Source organism: Dermacentor albipictus, chromosome 10 (assembly GCF_038994185.2).
Source record: "Dermacentor albipictus isolate Rhodes 1998 colony chromosome 10, USDA_Dalb.pri_finalv2, whole genome shotgun sequence".
Lineage (NCBI taxonomy): Eukaryota > Metazoa > Arthropoda > Arachnida > Ixodida > Ixodidae > Dermacentor > Dermacentor albipictus.
This window is the reverse complement of record NC_091830.1, coordinates 4,808,924-4,825,692: the sequence shown is the minus strand read 5'-3', so window position 1 is coordinate 4,825,692 and position 16,769 is coordinate 4,808,924. Positions and strand designations below refer to the sequence as shown.

At 42.7% G+C, this 16,769-nt stretch overlaps 1 protein-coding gene across 1 annotated transcript; it reads right to left on the bottom strand.

Moving 5' to 3' along the window:
- Nucleotides 1-2,751: 2,751 nt before the first annotated feature.
- On the bottom strand, nucleotides 2,752-16,671 carry tos (Exonuclease tos). Its single transcript, XM_065454525.2, has 11 exons — nucleotides 16,331-16,671; nucleotides 15,963-16,082; nucleotides 15,738-15,861; nucleotides 15,491-15,628; nucleotides 14,595-14,810; nucleotides 11,998-12,188; nucleotides 10,294-10,390; nucleotides 10,005-10,209; nucleotides 8,176-8,341; nucleotides 3,991-4,988; nucleotides 2,752-2,943 (listed from the first exon to the last, which is right to left on the bottom strand). Exons 1-11 carry the CDS (start codon nucleotides 16,489-16,491, stop codon nucleotides 2,828-2,830), a joined length of 2,532 nt encoding a protein of 843 aa, XP_065310597.1. The 5' UTR covers nucleotides 16,492-16,671; the 3' UTR covers nucleotides 2,752-2,827.
- Nucleotides 16,672-16,769: the final 98 nt, after the last annotated feature.

The window sequence follows — 16,769 nt, the reverse complement described above, 5'->3', positions numbered from 1 at the left end:
TGCTGTGTCAGTTCACCCAACATGGCTGTGCACAATTTTTTTATTTGCAAGCAGTTATTTTCTCGCAGATTTTGTGGGTACTTATTGATTGCTTCTCAAAATACATGTTGGTGCACTACACATGGGCCCTTAGTCTTGTGCGGTGCAAAGAACAGTCGTTGTGATCTAAGTACATTGTAATCAAATTTGTGGTGTTGATTAATAGCAATTCCTGTGTATCGGTGTCAGCACGTGAAACTTTCAAGCAAGCTTGTACGATGTTGTGTGCCGCCAGCCATTCGTACATAAGCTAATGGTTCACGAGTGATCTTGCTCTGCAAGGTGAGCGGCAACACAGTTTTCGGCATAGAGGGCACATGTCTCAATGCTGGCGTCATGGTTTATGGGACGTGATGTCGAGACATGCATATTCGTAGCCAAGATGGACGGTCGGTATGGGCAACGGTATCTTTAACGCTGCCTCTAAAGGTACGGCGGACGTCAAAAACGAAGGTGCTCTACCTTCAAAATAACGGCGCTGACTTTCCCATGGAGGCAGTAAGGGCCATAGTACAGACCTTCCTGCTCTCCTGGAGCAGTATCTTCGCTCGTGCCAGGCTTTTCGTATGCTGCTCTTCGCGACTTTTCAAATGCATTTTTAATTATCCCTTTTGGGTTAAAACATCTTCCTGCAAAAACATGTGCAGAGATTGGTAGGTGGGAGCCGCAGATCTAGCGAAACAGAAACTCCGATGCATCTCTAACTTCTGGGATTCGGGTACATCCGACGTACCTTCAGACATTTCGTATCTCTTAACCGCGGCGTGAAAACTTACGACTACACTCTAAGAAGAGATGACACCCTTTGGGCTTAGAAATCTTCTCCCCAAACAGCAATCCCCACCAATATTGCGTGCCTCTCCTTTCCTTAACACTGTGCACCCGGTAATTCCACTTCACGCACGTTATCAGCGTGATGTAGCATTCCTGAAAGGAAATGGTGTTTTTGAAATACCGCATTTATTTGAATCTAGGTCGATAGTATTTTTAAAATAATCATATTCCCTACTCTAGGATTCGAGGAATTTAAGAAACGCGCTAGTTTTTAATTGAAACTGCTAAATATGGTGCATAGTAGCACCATCTAGAAAAGCCAGTATCGCAGCTGCTACTAGCTGTGCTAGTAGCGAACCATACGCAAGCGAGGTCGCCATTTTGACCTGTGTCATGTCGGCTGTATCGGCGTGGGGCATGCTGTTATCGCGATGGCACCAAGCAGGAGATGCCACTACAGTGCCGGTTTTAAGCGAAAAGTGTGATAGCCGCAGAGGCATCGTCGAATCTTCAAGCCGGGAGGGACTTCGGCTCCTATGAGAAAAACGTCCGTTGTTGGAGGCGACAATGACAGCAGCTTTTTGCGTGCGCCACAACGAGGATGGCATTTAGCGGACCAAAGAAAGGCTGTCACCACGAAGTGGAGACAGTTTTGGCTGACTTTGTTCGGACACAGAGAGCAGCTGCCCTTCCAGTGACAACAGAAGAGCTCCTAATAAAAGCTAGGGAACTTTCGAGGGAGCGAGGCCTAACGCCAAAGGATTTCAAAGCCAGCCGGGGCCGGCTTCAGAAATTCATGAAGCGCTTCGGCTTGAGCCTCCGACGCCGCACTTCGCCAAGCGATTTCGAAAAAAAGCTGATAGCTTTTCAGCGCTACGTGTTGCAAAAGAGAGAAGCGGCAGGCTACAACCTTGGGCAAATTGGCAATGCCGACCAGATGGCTGTGTATTTTGATATGCCAGTGGCGTACGCCGTGAATGAAAAGGGTGCCAAGGAGGTGAAGGTGCGCTCTGCGGGCTACAAGAAGCAGCGCGCAACTGTGATGCTGTGCTGCCCAGCTGATGGACATGAACTCCCTCCTTATATTATATTTAAAAGGAAGACACTGCCTGCTCGAGAAACTCTCCCAAGAAATGTTATTGTGCGAGCAAATGAAAATTGGTGGAAGAGTGGGTTAAGATTGTGTGGCGACGGCGTCCAGGAGCCCTTTTGACGAAGAACTCGCTCCTTATCGTCAATTCTTACCGTGGGCACTTGACCGACAACGTGAAGGCTGTGCTCGCCCAAGCGAACATGGACCTCGCTGTCATACCGGGCGGCATGACGGGCCAGTTACAGCCACTTGATGTATGCATCAAGAAACCTTTCAAGGATCGTCTGCGGAAATATTACACGGACTGGTTGACTGACGAAGACCACATGCTAACGGCAACGGCCCCATCAAACGTGCATCGCTATCGCAGCTGGCGGGCTGGGTAGCTGGAGTGCCGGACGACACCCCAGGTACTTTGATCGTGCACGCCTATAAAAAGTGCAGCTTATCTAATGCACTTGACGGTACTGAAGATAGTGCACTGTTTGAAGGTGACAGTGACAAGTCTAGCAGCGACGATGACGTTGAATTAGCTCTGCATGTTCAGATTCAATAAATGCTGTTTGCATTTTGTCAACGCTGTCCTCGCTTTTTTTGTTCGGCCTACATTCGAGGCAACTTTTTTTTTGGGGGGCTTTGGACTTTAGGGGGTCGGCTTAGAATCGGGGTCAGCCTAGATTCGAGTAGATACGGTAATGTTAACATGAAAGCTCCCATAAAGATAAGCATGACAATATCTGAGAATTTATATAGTTCTGTGCTTCTGCAAGCTTTTCCCTTTATCATAAACAGAATTGATGGGTTTCGAAAACACATGCAAATCAAAGCACTGGCACAACTTGACATGATGTTTAAAAGCTCACTTTATAGGTTCTCCCCAGTGAAAAGTCTATATCACATCTACTTTACAAAGTTTGTACTTTACAGAAAAGATTTTTTGAACTGGAATTTGGCGAGGCTTTCCAGCAAACTTTGCTGTTTGGAGTCCTTCTTCATTACAGACTTTGAAAGACCCAGACGCCGTTGCCTTGATAATGCTGCAAAAAAATAATAATAATAATAAATAAAGAACACGAATAATGCAGACAGGCACACAGCAAGTGTAAAATACAACACCTTTGATGTGGAATATCACCACACACAGTAATGCAGTGCCTTTCAAACAGGCCTTACCAGTGGAGTGTTAATTATATTTATACACTGTAAATCCCATAAGGGATAACAAGGGCAAAAAGTCAGAGGTGAATATTGCATACAAAGTCAACAACAGTACTTTGGTAATATGGCTTTAGAATGTAGTCAAATGCAAGAAAGCCCAGCAGTTCAACAAAAACTGCTTAAAGACAGCCATGTTGTTATCCTTGATGAATGAACTTGAAACCTGAATTGTAGCTGTGAGGGGTATGACATGACTATAGTTGTGCAGTGCATATGGTTTCAACTTGAGATAGGGTTTGCACTAAAACTATCACTAAGGGAGTTAATGAGCTAATAAAGCCATTCTTTCCTGCTTTCTAATCCATACCCTTTAATGTTTTTCACAAACTAATGCAGCAATGAAACAAAAATTAAATTATGCATTTTATCACTCCAAAACTGCGCAGTGGGTTATGAGAGATGTGTAGAAGATAAGGCTGATTCATTAACAGATTAGGTTTAACATCCACCAAAAGCATGGTACGTGAGAATTTTTAAATTCTGCCTCCATTGGAATGCAGTGGCCAGGAGTCAAACCTGCACCCTCACGTTCTGGAGTAGAATGCCACAGCTACAAGCCAGAGCAACGTAACATCGCAATGAAAAAATGTCATTGCATTTGTCAAAATATTTAAAAATAAAAATTCAAAACGTACTGAAACAGGCTCTAGACTGTCGCTATGGTCATCATTAGCCACTAAAACGTTCTCGTACTGTATTATACTTCAGTGTAGTGGTTTGGCAAGCAGCAAAGCCAGCATAAAGCAATAGACGCAAGTCAAATAGAAGCAGTAGTTTAAAAAATTCACTTTTAGTGCTAAATATAAGTGCAAGAGCCAGAATTAAAAGTACCGGTAAATGTAGTCAAATACAACATGGCAACTTACCTTTCTTAGTGGGTTTAGGTGGAATTCGTGGCTTGACGATGAGGTGCTTAGGTGTCTCAATGGGTCTTCTTACAATGACAGTGCTCGTAACCATTAAGTCATCATCATCATCACTCTCTTCAATCACTTCAGTTGCACTGGGATCCTGTTTGATTGTTGGTCTCGAAGGCCATGGTGACTCATCATCTTCCAGCGAGTTTGGGTAATCCAAGTCTTGTGATGAGTTCCCTTGCACTTCGGAGGAATTACAGCTGGCTTTAAACTTGGGAATTGGAGACTCTTCACTTTCTTGCAGGTTATCTGCCATGGCAGCAGTGACCTGCCATCTTTCTGTCGAAGAAAACTCCTGTTTTAGTTCTGATGATTCTCGAAAACCTGGGGGCATTGGGTCTTCTTCATCTGATTCCGGAACTATAAGGTCACTCGTAGGAGGCCTTTCCGATGCTTTTGCAAAGGGGTTTTTGAACTTGGCGGGAGAAAAACTCTGAGTCTGTGCAGATTGGCGTTTTTCTTCTAGAACCTCGAACAGTGACTTGCGGTGCTGCACAGCTTGCGAGTCATCTGTGTTCTTTGAAACTGAGCCACTATTCGATGCTGGTGACTTGCTGAAGCTGTTTTCTGGCAAATTTGAGACCTCTGGCTGGCTAAAGCTGCCACACCGTCTAGCACTGCCACCTCCTTCCAACACTTCAAAATTTTTTTCATCTTCTCCAACTGTCGGGCCAAGGACACATGAAGCTTTCTTGCTACTTTCTAGTGCAGACATGCTCAGCCTCAGTCGCTTAAAGGGTGTTGACACTTGCTTCGAAACTGTTGTTACTGCAGGATCCTGTTGTGCAAGCCTCGAACCCCATTGAAATTTCCCCTGTGATGCACTGTTCTGTGGGATCTTGCTCAACACAACTTTACCCCCATCACAAACAGGTTCTGAAAGCTGAATTTGCCACTCTGTAAGCTTTTTCTTCGGTGAAACAGAAGCTGCTGGTGATGAGAAAAACCTGTCAATGGAAATAAAAATAACAGGTTTAAAAGCTATGATCTTTCGTAGTTTACTACCTAGCACTCTAATCTGTAGGAATGGTACAGGAGAACATCTTTCCAGTATACCATAGGTCAAACTGTATGTTAAAGGGGCCCTGAACCATTTTTATCAAAGTGGAGAAAGGCATTTGAAATGAAAATAGGCTATTTCAGAAATACTTTGCCGCAAAAAGTATTTCAATGCGTTGCACAGAAGCAGAGTTATTGGCAATCAAACATAGCCTCCGCTGCACTCCCATTCCTACATCAATACCTTGCACTGCTAAGGCTACGACACAGAGGAGCTTGCCCAAAATGCTCCACCTTCTACATGTCATCGTGGTGTGCAGTTAAAATGTCATGTTGGATGTTAATGTAGACGCCACGACTTCCGCTTTTGGTGCCTATGTGGTTGTCCTCAGTGAGTGCACTTAGCCAGTGGACTCGTAGCGGCACCCCGTGGTATCTATGCCATGTAGCCGACCGCAGCTTGATGTCAGCTATTGGCCAGTAGCAGCCATCTAAGGGATTATAAAATAAAGTGCCTGATGATGAAATAAAGCGTCCAGAAAAGAGTGAGGTCATAGCCTTCTGTTGAAAAGAGAGAAAGCTGACTTCGCGATCCGCTTGCGAGCTTCACGCACCGCTTACGACAGCAAAACTTGGCTGAGATGTTCACAGCAGCATGTGCTACCCACAGACTATGTTATTTCGTCAAGCCCGAGGGGTGGTTCAGGTTCCCTTTAAAGGGCAACTACGGCGGTTTTTCTTTTTCAGCCATACTAGGATATTGTCATATTCAAATGGCAGTGATAGTCCTGTCGCCAGTAGGGTGGCTGAATTTGCTTAGAAACTCATTAGTAACTTTAAATAACCAATGAACTAGGTACCAAAACCGAAACGGGTAGCTGTTTTGTGTGATGTCGCGATAAGTCTATGACATCAGATCCTACACTACCATAATGTAAACACCCAGAATGCGTGCTAAATGCGCAGTACACGTGGTGTTAAACCAAAAAAGCAAAGCTGACGGTGTCTTCTGAACACAAGGGGAGCTTTTCAAGCTCTTTCGAACAAGACAGCAACGATTTGACCGCTGAAGGATCGCCGTTTGCTTTTGATGCATCGCCACGGCAAGAGGCAGCTGATGTGCCCAAGCTCAAGGCATTGTGCTGTGGTAAGACGAAGAGAAGCACTGGTATCTGGCCGTCAAAACAATTATTGTTGGCCATTGTCTTGAAGAAAAAGGAGCCAGTTTCATTGTTTTTGCGCAAAGTGGCGGTGTAGTCTTTGACATCACAAACACAGGGTGGCCAGTAAAGTGTCGTACATTCATGGGCTTGAGTCGGGAACACGCAATCGATCTTTCAAATCCATTTTCAGGAAACCTAAATAATCGGAGTACAAAAGAGAATGTACATTCAATATTTTATTAAGGTCGATAGTATCAATATTTTATTAAGGTCGATGGACATAGAAAAATTGCTGGAGTTGCCCTTTAACCATGATAGAAGCTTTTTACTTTGAGACGTAGCTACAGATGAGATTGATCAAATTAATTCATTACTGAATGAAAGGTTCATTTATCCATGAAAACATGGCAGGAATTAGCGCCATGCATCACTGTTATACTATTTGAAGATGACCCCTTTATCGAACTGTTGCTGTATTGGGTTAACGCTAACTCATGCATAAGAGGATTCCTGTATTCAAAACCTAACATTATCATGAATTTAATGGCAAAAAGGCATGTTTAATTAGAATGCCTGTGTGATGCAAACAGTGCTGCACATTCCTGAATTAACCTGAGCACTAGCAATTGCTCTAAAATGTACAGTTATGCATGTACTATAAAACATTAATTGGGATTTCACAGAAACAAAAAATATTTCTCAATTAATCGACTGTCGAATTATGGGGGGTATAAAAAAAAGAACAATAAACAAATGCTTACTATGTCGACACAAGTTTACTTACTGAATGAATCGGCAAATCTTGTTCCTATTTTGCACAAAAGCAGTGTAGGAGCTGCAATTCATGTCATCTCGTGACAGATTAGCACTTTCAGGGGCAAGGGCTTCGCAACTTCCTTTGCAGTTCAGCCACAGAGCATGTGTTCATGCAAGACACAAAGCATTTCTCCAATGCGGGCACATCCCGATTATTTTTGCACCAGTGCACTGGTCACCACCAAATTTTTCGTCCATCATGATGTAGCTGGCACTCTTCTTCCTTGTGTTCATGACATTGTGCGTGCAGACATAATGCATCGAGTCAAAAGGCAACTACTGTTTGCCGAAACTGCCGCAGATAAAATTTCGGTCGCTTATGCGCAATCATGGACAGCGACCATGCAGTTTTGAAAGTATGTGGTCAACACGCTAATTGAATCAAAAGGAGACTACTCTTGACCACAACTAATGCAGATGAAATGTAGGCCGCCATCGACACAATATTGGATCGTGCAATTATGCAGTTCTGAAGGCACACAGCTAATGCAGTGCTATGTGTGGCAGCAAACGCAAAAATCAAGGCTATAAAGACACAAATAGGCATTAAACATTCCTCTTGTTCTCATACAATTTCCACTGATGATTATGGCGATACGACTCCGCCGATGCTTTCAGCTGGACACCAGCGTCGCTTTGCATGGCTCTTTCGTGTCACACATTTGCGGCGCTACGTGCTCACTGCGCTTAACGAGTTGTCTGAATTAACCAGTGCGCGTACAAATATATCCAAATCAATGAGAGTTTCAGTCCACTGAATAATGCAGATGCCTGTCGGGACCAGGGGAAGAGTCCGAATTATCCAATTTTCCAAATTAACAAGGATCTAATTAACAAGGTTTTACTGTATAACTACCAGACCGACTCGAGCTGTGAAATTAGATTTGATGACTGACGACCGTAGTCACAGTTATCATAGTTAACTTTCTCAATCCCAGTCTGCCCTATAAAGAGTTCGATTCTTAACCTCTTACAGCATGAATCTTTACTTTCTTGAGTGAATACTAACATTCATTCAGTAGTGGCAAGGAAAAGGTGCTCCATATAACAAAAGGCAGTGCCTTATATAAAACAGAGTTCACATAGCATTTTTATGAACAGCCAACACACTGAGTATAGCTCTCAAATTAAAGAATTAAAGAAAATGCACACGTACCTGCTGCGAACCACTCGCTTAGGCGTCACTTTGAAAACATTTCCCACTTCATTCAGGTTGTTGAGGGAGGTATCCATTGCTTTATCATCATGTGATGGCCCACTGCTTCCCGACAAGTTTGCCTCCAGTTGTTGCCGAGGGCTTTCTTGCTTGTCATATTCTGCATCTGGAGCACGAAAGAGAAATTGCAGCTCACTGTGGTTAAGCAACACAACAGATGGTGATCAAAGGATTGGCATTTTGCCTGTCGTGATGTTAATCTGCAATAGATGGAATTCAACTTGCCCAACTCTCAGTTATACTGAATTGCAGCTGAACAGATTTGTTGCATTAGCATAACGAGTGAGAAATGGCTACATAAATGGAAAACCTTTTCAACTGTATGCAAATCCAAGCAACTCGTACAGCAAAGCAACAAAGCTGTACGAGGGAGTTTTCGCGCCCTTCGGAAGTCCTTTCCACTGCCCAAAATTTACCTGAGACTTTGCAAGCACTTCACAATACCCAACTTTACTACTTTTATACTCTCTGCATGTTGCTTTATGCTCTGCTGGCTCCATTCTGTACAATGTGCCTGAACCTCCTTGACAGCAACCATGCCACCACGCAAAAATCATTGTCGAATTCTGTACAGCTTCACTGTAAAAGAACGGGGAGAGAGGATAGCAAGAGTATAGAGTAAAGGAGAAATATTTCCAACAGAGCCAACTAGCTAAAACAAAAAACAAAATGAAAAAGGCTCCATTGTAAATTTTGGTTTGGTACCCTGGAAGTTGTTAAGTGCTGTCTAGGGAGAGTGTTATCAAAAGTATGTTTCTAATCGGTTGATTACTGGAAGAACTAGAAGAAATTGTACTTCCTATAACCATGCAGCCAGAGGGCAAGTGTCACTGTAAGCAGAGACACTACCTTTGCCTCAACTAGTGTCAGCAAGGGACATACATTCCCCATCTCCTCCCATGCTGGAGCTGAGGGACCACATTGGGTTTGTGTGATGAGCCCTGGCTCTTTTTTATTTTATTCTCCTCTTCCTCGTTGGCTGTATGGCACATTTCCGATGGTGGCGGCGTGCCTTCCGAATTGGATGATTAACCAAAGTTAGTGCCACTGTCGGTGACGTTCAAAGCAATGTGTCTTGCTTAGAGGCATCTGTGCATATGACCTTGACTCTCTCACTTGAAATGCAGCTCCCTCGAGAAAAAGAGCATGCGGTCTTCTGCTCAAAATTTCGGTCATTTTCCCGCCACAATTACCACCGCATGATCTACGCACGACACTTGTTTGTGTTGAACACCTAGGCCTGGTGAGGGGCCCTTTAAGTAACACGTACTTCACAAGACTGATATACTGACTACTAAAAACACTAAAGGGCTATAAAAATAATAAATGTACTAAAAAAATAAAGACCCAGAGTCCTTGACTTTGAGACCATCCTTGACTTTGAGACCTCAATCAATCAATCAATCAATCAATCAATCAATCAATCAATCGATTCAGTATCAAAGACACTTGGTGGGTACAGACAAAAAGACATCTATAAGGCTTGACAAGGTCTGCACCCTGGAGTACTGGCAGACAAGGTGCATAACAAAAACAGCACGCCAACAGAAATAAACCAGACAGTGTACAGAAGTCGGGCGTATTTTTCGTATGGTCTTAAATCAGCTGCTATTGTCATAAATACTCCTGTATATACCGCATACCTAAAGTGTACTTGTACTAAATAAACTTACCGATTCTCTTTAGTGTCTTTTTAGATCCACAAAAAAAGTGTTGCAATTATTGCAAGCTGGCTACTTAACAGCTCATAGGATCGAGAAATGTCTCACCAATGTTTTCCACTGACGTCAAAGGCCTCGAAGGACGCTGCGGCAGCCTGGCTGGAGTCCTTGGAGTTGTAGGCTGTGCTGATCTCCGCTCAGCAACTTCAAATGCACCAAGTCTTCTCGGAGTGTTGTCCTTTACTCCTTCGCGATTCTTTGGATTTACCTTCTGATCCTGTGTGTTTCCCAAGGAAGCTCTCTGTTTCAGTATCTGAGCAAAGCAATGAATGAGACAAGGTTACCTTGAAAGACTCAGCAAGAGATGGGAGCAGAAGTAAACAAAAAAGTTCTTTACCTTTCCGTCTTTTGGATAATAGCTGTCAATCTTCTGCCCAGTGTTGACGTCAATATTCCCTACTGCTATGTCAAAAGCCTGCTCCCTTGGAAGCTGTCTTGTACAGGCAAGAGCAGTCAAGGGTTAGATTTGAAAGCCAATATCAGGTGCAGGTCACATTTAAAAACACTCCCTGAGCAGTCGCACATGATACCGGCAATCACGACATATCTGCAGATGCCAGGTTATCTTTAGTGGTAAACATTTTTGAGATGAATGAATGCTTTTCATTGGGAGAGCTGCTCAAGCACAGCAACAGACCATGCAACTGATACAGCCATACTAACAGTAACTTTAGGTAATGTATCTTTTACAGTGCTTTAAATTATCTTTAAACAAGCTATTAACAACAGCTACAAATACATTTGCTATATGCACCTTTGTACAGAGCACAGGTGTGATCTGTCAAGTCGCACATGAAATGTTTGACTGGTCTAAGCAGACACCTGTCCAATAGCTATACCTGTTGAAACTATTGGAAAAAGGCAAAAGAAAAAGCTTGCAGCAGAAGCTAGTTGAACTGTAAGCTCAAAGTGGGGTGCCTTGAAGCTATGGAGTGTAACTCAAGTTCCTTATATTTCATAGCCAGGGAAAACACGGGGAATGCGGGAGGTGGAAATTCAAGACGATGAGGAAAACGAGAACAAGGTGAAAGCAGGAGCCAACATTTCGACTAGTGGACCTGTCTTTTTCAAGGTGACATATGTTCTCCTCAGCACAGCACGTATAGGTATGGTTCTTCTAAAGGGGGCAGAAGGTAAGGCAGGAGGGCGAGGCAATGACGGAGGGTGTGTTAGTGGCGAGGGTGTAGAATTGAAAATAAAGGTTTGCTACTGAACATCGGTGGAGGAATGTGAGGTAGGAACCTACAGTGACACGACAACCGGCTGACACATGGCATTACTGCACATTATTCCACCTACCTTCAGCAGCACACCTTTCTTTTCAATTCTGCACCGTCATTGCTAACACATCCTCGGTCATTGCCTCGCCCACCCGCCTAACCCTCTCCCCCCTTTAGAAGAACCACACCTATGTATACTGTGCTGAGGAGAGCGTACGTCGCCTTGAAAAAGACAAGTCTACTTGTCGAAATGTTTGCTCCTGCTTTCATCTTGTTTTCGTTTCGCTCATTATATTACACATGCAATGAAGCAAGTCAAGTAGTGACGACAAAAATTAAAAATTGTGTTTCAGTCTCTATGTAGGAGCTGAAAGCTCACATTTTCCATTGTTTTTTTGTCATGCCACGTCCCCGACTACACGAATTTTTGACACTGTTTCCAACTTCACTAGAGTGAAAACACAAATATTTAGCTGTCTCTCATTTACACATCTATTAATTTTCAAGGTATTATTGGCTTCATTCCCTGTCGCAGTAACGTTCAGGTAATCACAAGTGTAAAAAAAAAACACCTTGCAAAGCAATGCTCTTTTTACTTGTATGTATTACACAAGCTGAAAAACTAAAGGCAAGTTTTTTAATTTTACATATTGACACTGAAGGCGCAATCATTGCTTTTTCTTTGTTAATATCTAAAGGAAACCGGCTTCTGTCCAGGGCAGCAGTTCTGTAGCTACAATAAACTTAGGTGTTCTATTTCAAAAAGGCTTTGTCTTATATGAAAGCTAATGAGCTCAAAACAGCATTTCAGGAAAGGATACTGTCCGGCATAGGTCATGTCTGTGGGGTCAACACTGGGGTCGTAAGGATTCAGTGGCACAAGCTCATTCCGGATAGGGCAGAAGACTAGTTGATGGCGGAATGTGTTCTCAGCCTTAAGAAAATCTTCAATGTATTGATTGTCCACAGTGAGTGCAGGCATTTTAAGGTATGAAGGCAGCTTGGGCAACGTCTAGGGAGAAACAGCAATCATCATCTTCACTGTAAAAATGATTTCAATAAAAGCCCTGCTTTGCGCTCAGATCTATAGAGTACAATCCACTGTTAAGAGGAAGCTTTACTGTCGGAGCTGCTATCTAAATGCATTAAAACATAGAATTCGTTTTGCTCAACATCCACTCCATTGAAATTTACTAGGTTTGCAGCATATAGAAGAAAAAGTTAAAATCTGCCGAATGTAGGAAGCAGGTTATTTATTTAGGCCATCATTATCTTCAACTGCCAGAACTTGACAAATTTACAAAAAGTGAAGCATCAAGTTTACAGCTCTGTAACACAGCACCAAAAAAGGAAATCACAATGTAACCTGCAACTATCGAGACATCTAAAGTGGACGAAACTAATTTTAAAGTGCTCCGACATATGCTGTTAGATCGCTAGTAGGACATTCGCAAAACCCTTGTAAACACTAACAATATCACGTAAGCTGTGAACTTGCAAATGAAATTTGCCTGATTCACATGCTGTAACAGATGCACTGCAAAGAATAGATATCTGCTTTTGGTGCAGTTATGAATTTGTAAACTCTGCTTCAATTTCCTTCGAACTTATCATCTTTTGACAATGTTTGTAAAAGCTCGTCCTCGTCATCTATGCACTTAATCGTTCTTAAGATTGCTTAAAAAAAATAATTTCTAGACGGACATGCAAGTTTCTCACATTTGAAGTTCCGACAATGTTCTTGACAGAAGAAACAAATGCTTAGCATATTGCAGACCTATTTTGTCATGATGGGACATGAAGAAAAACTGTGACCTTGCTTTCAGTCGTCACAGGTACAGAGGTTCCAACCGGAGCTTAATTATAATTATATAGACAGACCACGTAGCTAAGTAGTTTGATAAAAAGGAATCTAGCTACACATCACTGCAACAACTTTAATGTAATGCACACCTCACAAAATAGCTGCATGCTCTAAATCTGGGTGAACCAACACGTGATTTGCCATGCATTTAACAATAGAAAGAGAACTCTTCAGTTTTCTATGAAGAAACATAGTTTGTCCAATGCCTGTACACATATATTGTAGATATATGGACCTCAGTTGTTTACTATTTATTGTTAAATGCCAGCTGCAAAGAAACGTTTGACTTAGTTTCAATCCTAGTTTCAGATCATGTACATTATCTGAAACTATTATCAGTACAAAATTATGTTCAAGATACGAGTGGATGCATCATGAAAAGCTTGCAGAAAGACAGTTTTGATACTACCAAAAGAAAAAAAAAAGTAAGAAGAAAATACCATGACTGCTAGCCGGAAATGACACTATACCTATAACACTGAGAGCGAGAACAATTCCTCGGCAAGACCTCCGAGATTAGACGGTGCACATGGCACACTGAAAATGTCAGAGGTTATATGCTGGTATTTGCGTCATATCCACTAACTACCAGGAGCACACATTGTCCACTTAGAAGTCATTTAACCCCTTAAAGCATAAACCCCATGCAAGTGATCTTGCATGCGACAGCGACACGACGGAGATGACTGTCGCATTTGCTCGTTGCCTACAAGTCGTACCCCACGCGAGCTACGACTTTGAGTGATGTCTCCCCGGTGTTGCCGGTATGAGGGCAGCAAATACGGGCTGTAACTAGCGTGAGGCGTGCTTTATTAATTTAAGTTGATGTGTTTTACTGTAAAGAACTACATAAAATATTTCTCAAGGTCTTGCAGTAGGTTCTTATTTTTGCATGTATCAAAATTTATTTGTTTGCTCGTTTCATGCAACAGTCAGTAGTAACTTGACTGGTGTACATCCAGTTTTGGCTTCATGCTATTGGCTAGTCACTCACAGCACTTCCGGGCAATGAGTGACGAATTTTAGATTTCCAGAACTGAGCAATCGAGCGACAAGAACAAGCAATTTGTTCAAGCAATGACCTTTTCCGTCACTCAAAGCCGCCGCTTGTCGCAATAGCTTACAAAATCACTCTCATGGGCCTCGGGCTTGACTTGTCGCGAATTTTCAGCAATTAAAAAAAAAATATTTGCAAAAAAAAAAGAAATGTTAGAGAGAAAATGACACAAAATATGCAGGTCCTGAAAAAATTCCACACTTCCAAAATTTGTTTCAGAATTTGTCCCAGCAGTTACGGGGTTAAAAGCTGTTAATAAAAAAATTAACAATTAACAGCCCTGCAGCTTTGTCATGTAGCATGGACAACTCATTTATAACCACTTTAGCCAAAGCTTAATTTTGTTACAGTTAGCCTTCAAACCCAACCATTTTACAGAATTGTATTCTTGAATACTGAATAGTTAAAAAATAGACATGCTTTTAACTATTCAGTATTTTTTTTATGGAAGAAACTGGTCAAATACACTGTGCTCTGTCAGTGACAGTAACACTTACAGCTCGGAGATCGGGATTAGAGACAAGCTTGAAAAATTTGCTGGCTTTTCCTAAGCCAATGCCTGGCAAGGAAGGGAGGTAGTCGCAACCAGAAAGGATGCACATCTGCCGAAACTTCTCATGGGTGAACCGGTCTGCAAGATGCCCGAAACATTCACCTAGTCTCGACTTCTCATACAAGTTGCCAAAGCCGGCTCGGTCCATCTTGAACAACACCTGAAAGAAGTAACATACAAATCTACATAAACGAGAAGAAAGGGGGTTAACAGAGGGGCCCAATTTTTTATTAATCACATCATAAGAAGCCGACAAACAAAAATACCAAGCACAACGCAGGGGAAATGACTTTTACTAATTCAAATAAAGAAATTATAAATGAAATTGGAAGTGGATGAAAAAGCAACTTGCCGCAGGTGGGAAACGATACTACGTCTTTGCACTATGCGTGCAATGCTCTACCAAATGAGCTACCGCGGCACCATCTTCCCATCCACTATCTGGAATATTTATGCTTCCTACTAGAACCCTGGGAGTGTTAGCCAGCACCACCACTCACAAACCTTGGCGGCGGATGAGGAACATTCTTTCTGCCGCAGGCGTCACGAGTATGTGATGCCTGCGGCAGAAAGAATGTTCCACATTTGCCACCAAGGTTTGCGCCAAGGTCTGCTTAATGTTTATCATTGCCTGAAATGTCTGAAGCGTACTTCCTCTTTTGAACGCAGTACCATCATTATTTACTAAACAAATTGGAGGGACCAGCACGGTGTATTGCTTCTTGATCAATAGTTGTGGGTAAGAGTCATTGTTGGGAAACAAAACAAAATGGCAAACTACACTCTTTACAGGTCGAAATTGATCTTTGTGAAAACTTCAGTCTCTATTGTACTCCTTGCCTTTTCACATCCAAAGAGGATAAGGTCAGAATCCTCGGTGATGATGACTTCGGCCAGCTTGCATTGTGCCAGGTAAGCAAGTTGTGCATCTGCCTCGTACGGTGCTACTATGTAGTCAATGCCTTTTCTTCTGCACTCCTGGAAGAAAACACGGATTATCAAAAAAAAAAAAGAAAGGAAAGAAATATAAGAAGTCGTATTTCGAAAGTGCTGTCATTCGAATTAGTTGAGAAAAATGACAGCTCACCTTGATAACTTCATGAGCCATGGCAGACGTAACGTCAACAGCTCTCTGGTAACATTCGCGTGCTTCCTGAATCTTTCCTTCAATGAGGAACTGTTTTGCTTTCTGTCTGTTGATTTCCCGCTGTCTGCAAAAGTATGGTGAAATAGTTGTTTTCGAGTGGATCAGAGATAAAGTACGTGAGGGAAAGGAGACGGAATTAAAGAAATAGAAGAAATTGTAACTCACTCCCTGCGCTTTTTCTCCGTCAGTTTCTTCGATGGCAAGTGCCGTCCGTCGAAAACCAAAATCGGCCGCACGCCAGACGCGATAAGCAAGTCCGTCATCTTCATGCAGTAGTTCACGTATCTATAAGTAGAGATTCAGCATACAAACAAAGCTAATCACATCCATAAACTTTTCTTCGGAAACAACCTAAACAGCACGTGCGGCTTCTGGCAATTACTCTTCCGTATAAAGAATAAACAAACAAGCGGCGGCATGCTGGGCTTTCTTGCCGCCCGGCGTCTGAGCATAATTGCCTGCGTCTGTGATCATCAAACGTAAGAACCAAAGCCAGGAAGACAAATACCGCAATTTGAATTTTAGCTACTCACGCATCGGTCTTTTCGCCCTTCACAAGCCTTTCGGCGCACGAAAATGCACCTTTGTGAAGCCAGCAGTAAGTATCCACGGCTGCAGTTTTCCCACTAAATTCCTTCACGTTCGCCGGCCTCGTCGACTTTTGGACGAACGGCAACAAGCCTGTGATTCCCATCGTTTTGTTGGATGCCCACGCACGTTTTCCTGTATCTGTTTAAAATAATTCGACTATTCTAATAGCATCCGCACAAGTTGTTGTCGAAGCACATAGTGGGTGTTGTGGTGGTTGTAGTAGCTGTCAGGAAAGCGCGCTAATCTCGCGACCCATTTCGCGCATTCTTTTTCCCGCACTTTCTTGTGACGTTGGATGTGACGACACCAACGTCATGGAGACACTTTGAGCGGCGTTTATTTCCTACAATTAATAAAGTAAGCGTTTTAACCTTTGAATTT

Coding starts and splice junctions, on each gene's coding strand:
- tos (XM_065454525.2), bottom strand. CDS start 16,491: ATGGGAATCACAGGCTTGTTGCCGTTCGTCCAAAAGTCGACGAGGCCG. Junction 12,189..14,594: donor CTAATCCCGATCTCCGAGCT/GTAAGTGTTACT, acceptor GTTTCTCCCTAG/ACGTTGCCCAAGCTGCCTTC. Junction 8,342..10,004: donor GACGTCAGTGGAAAACATTG/GTGAGACATTTC, acceptor TTCGTGCTCCAG/ATGCAGAATATGACAAGCAA.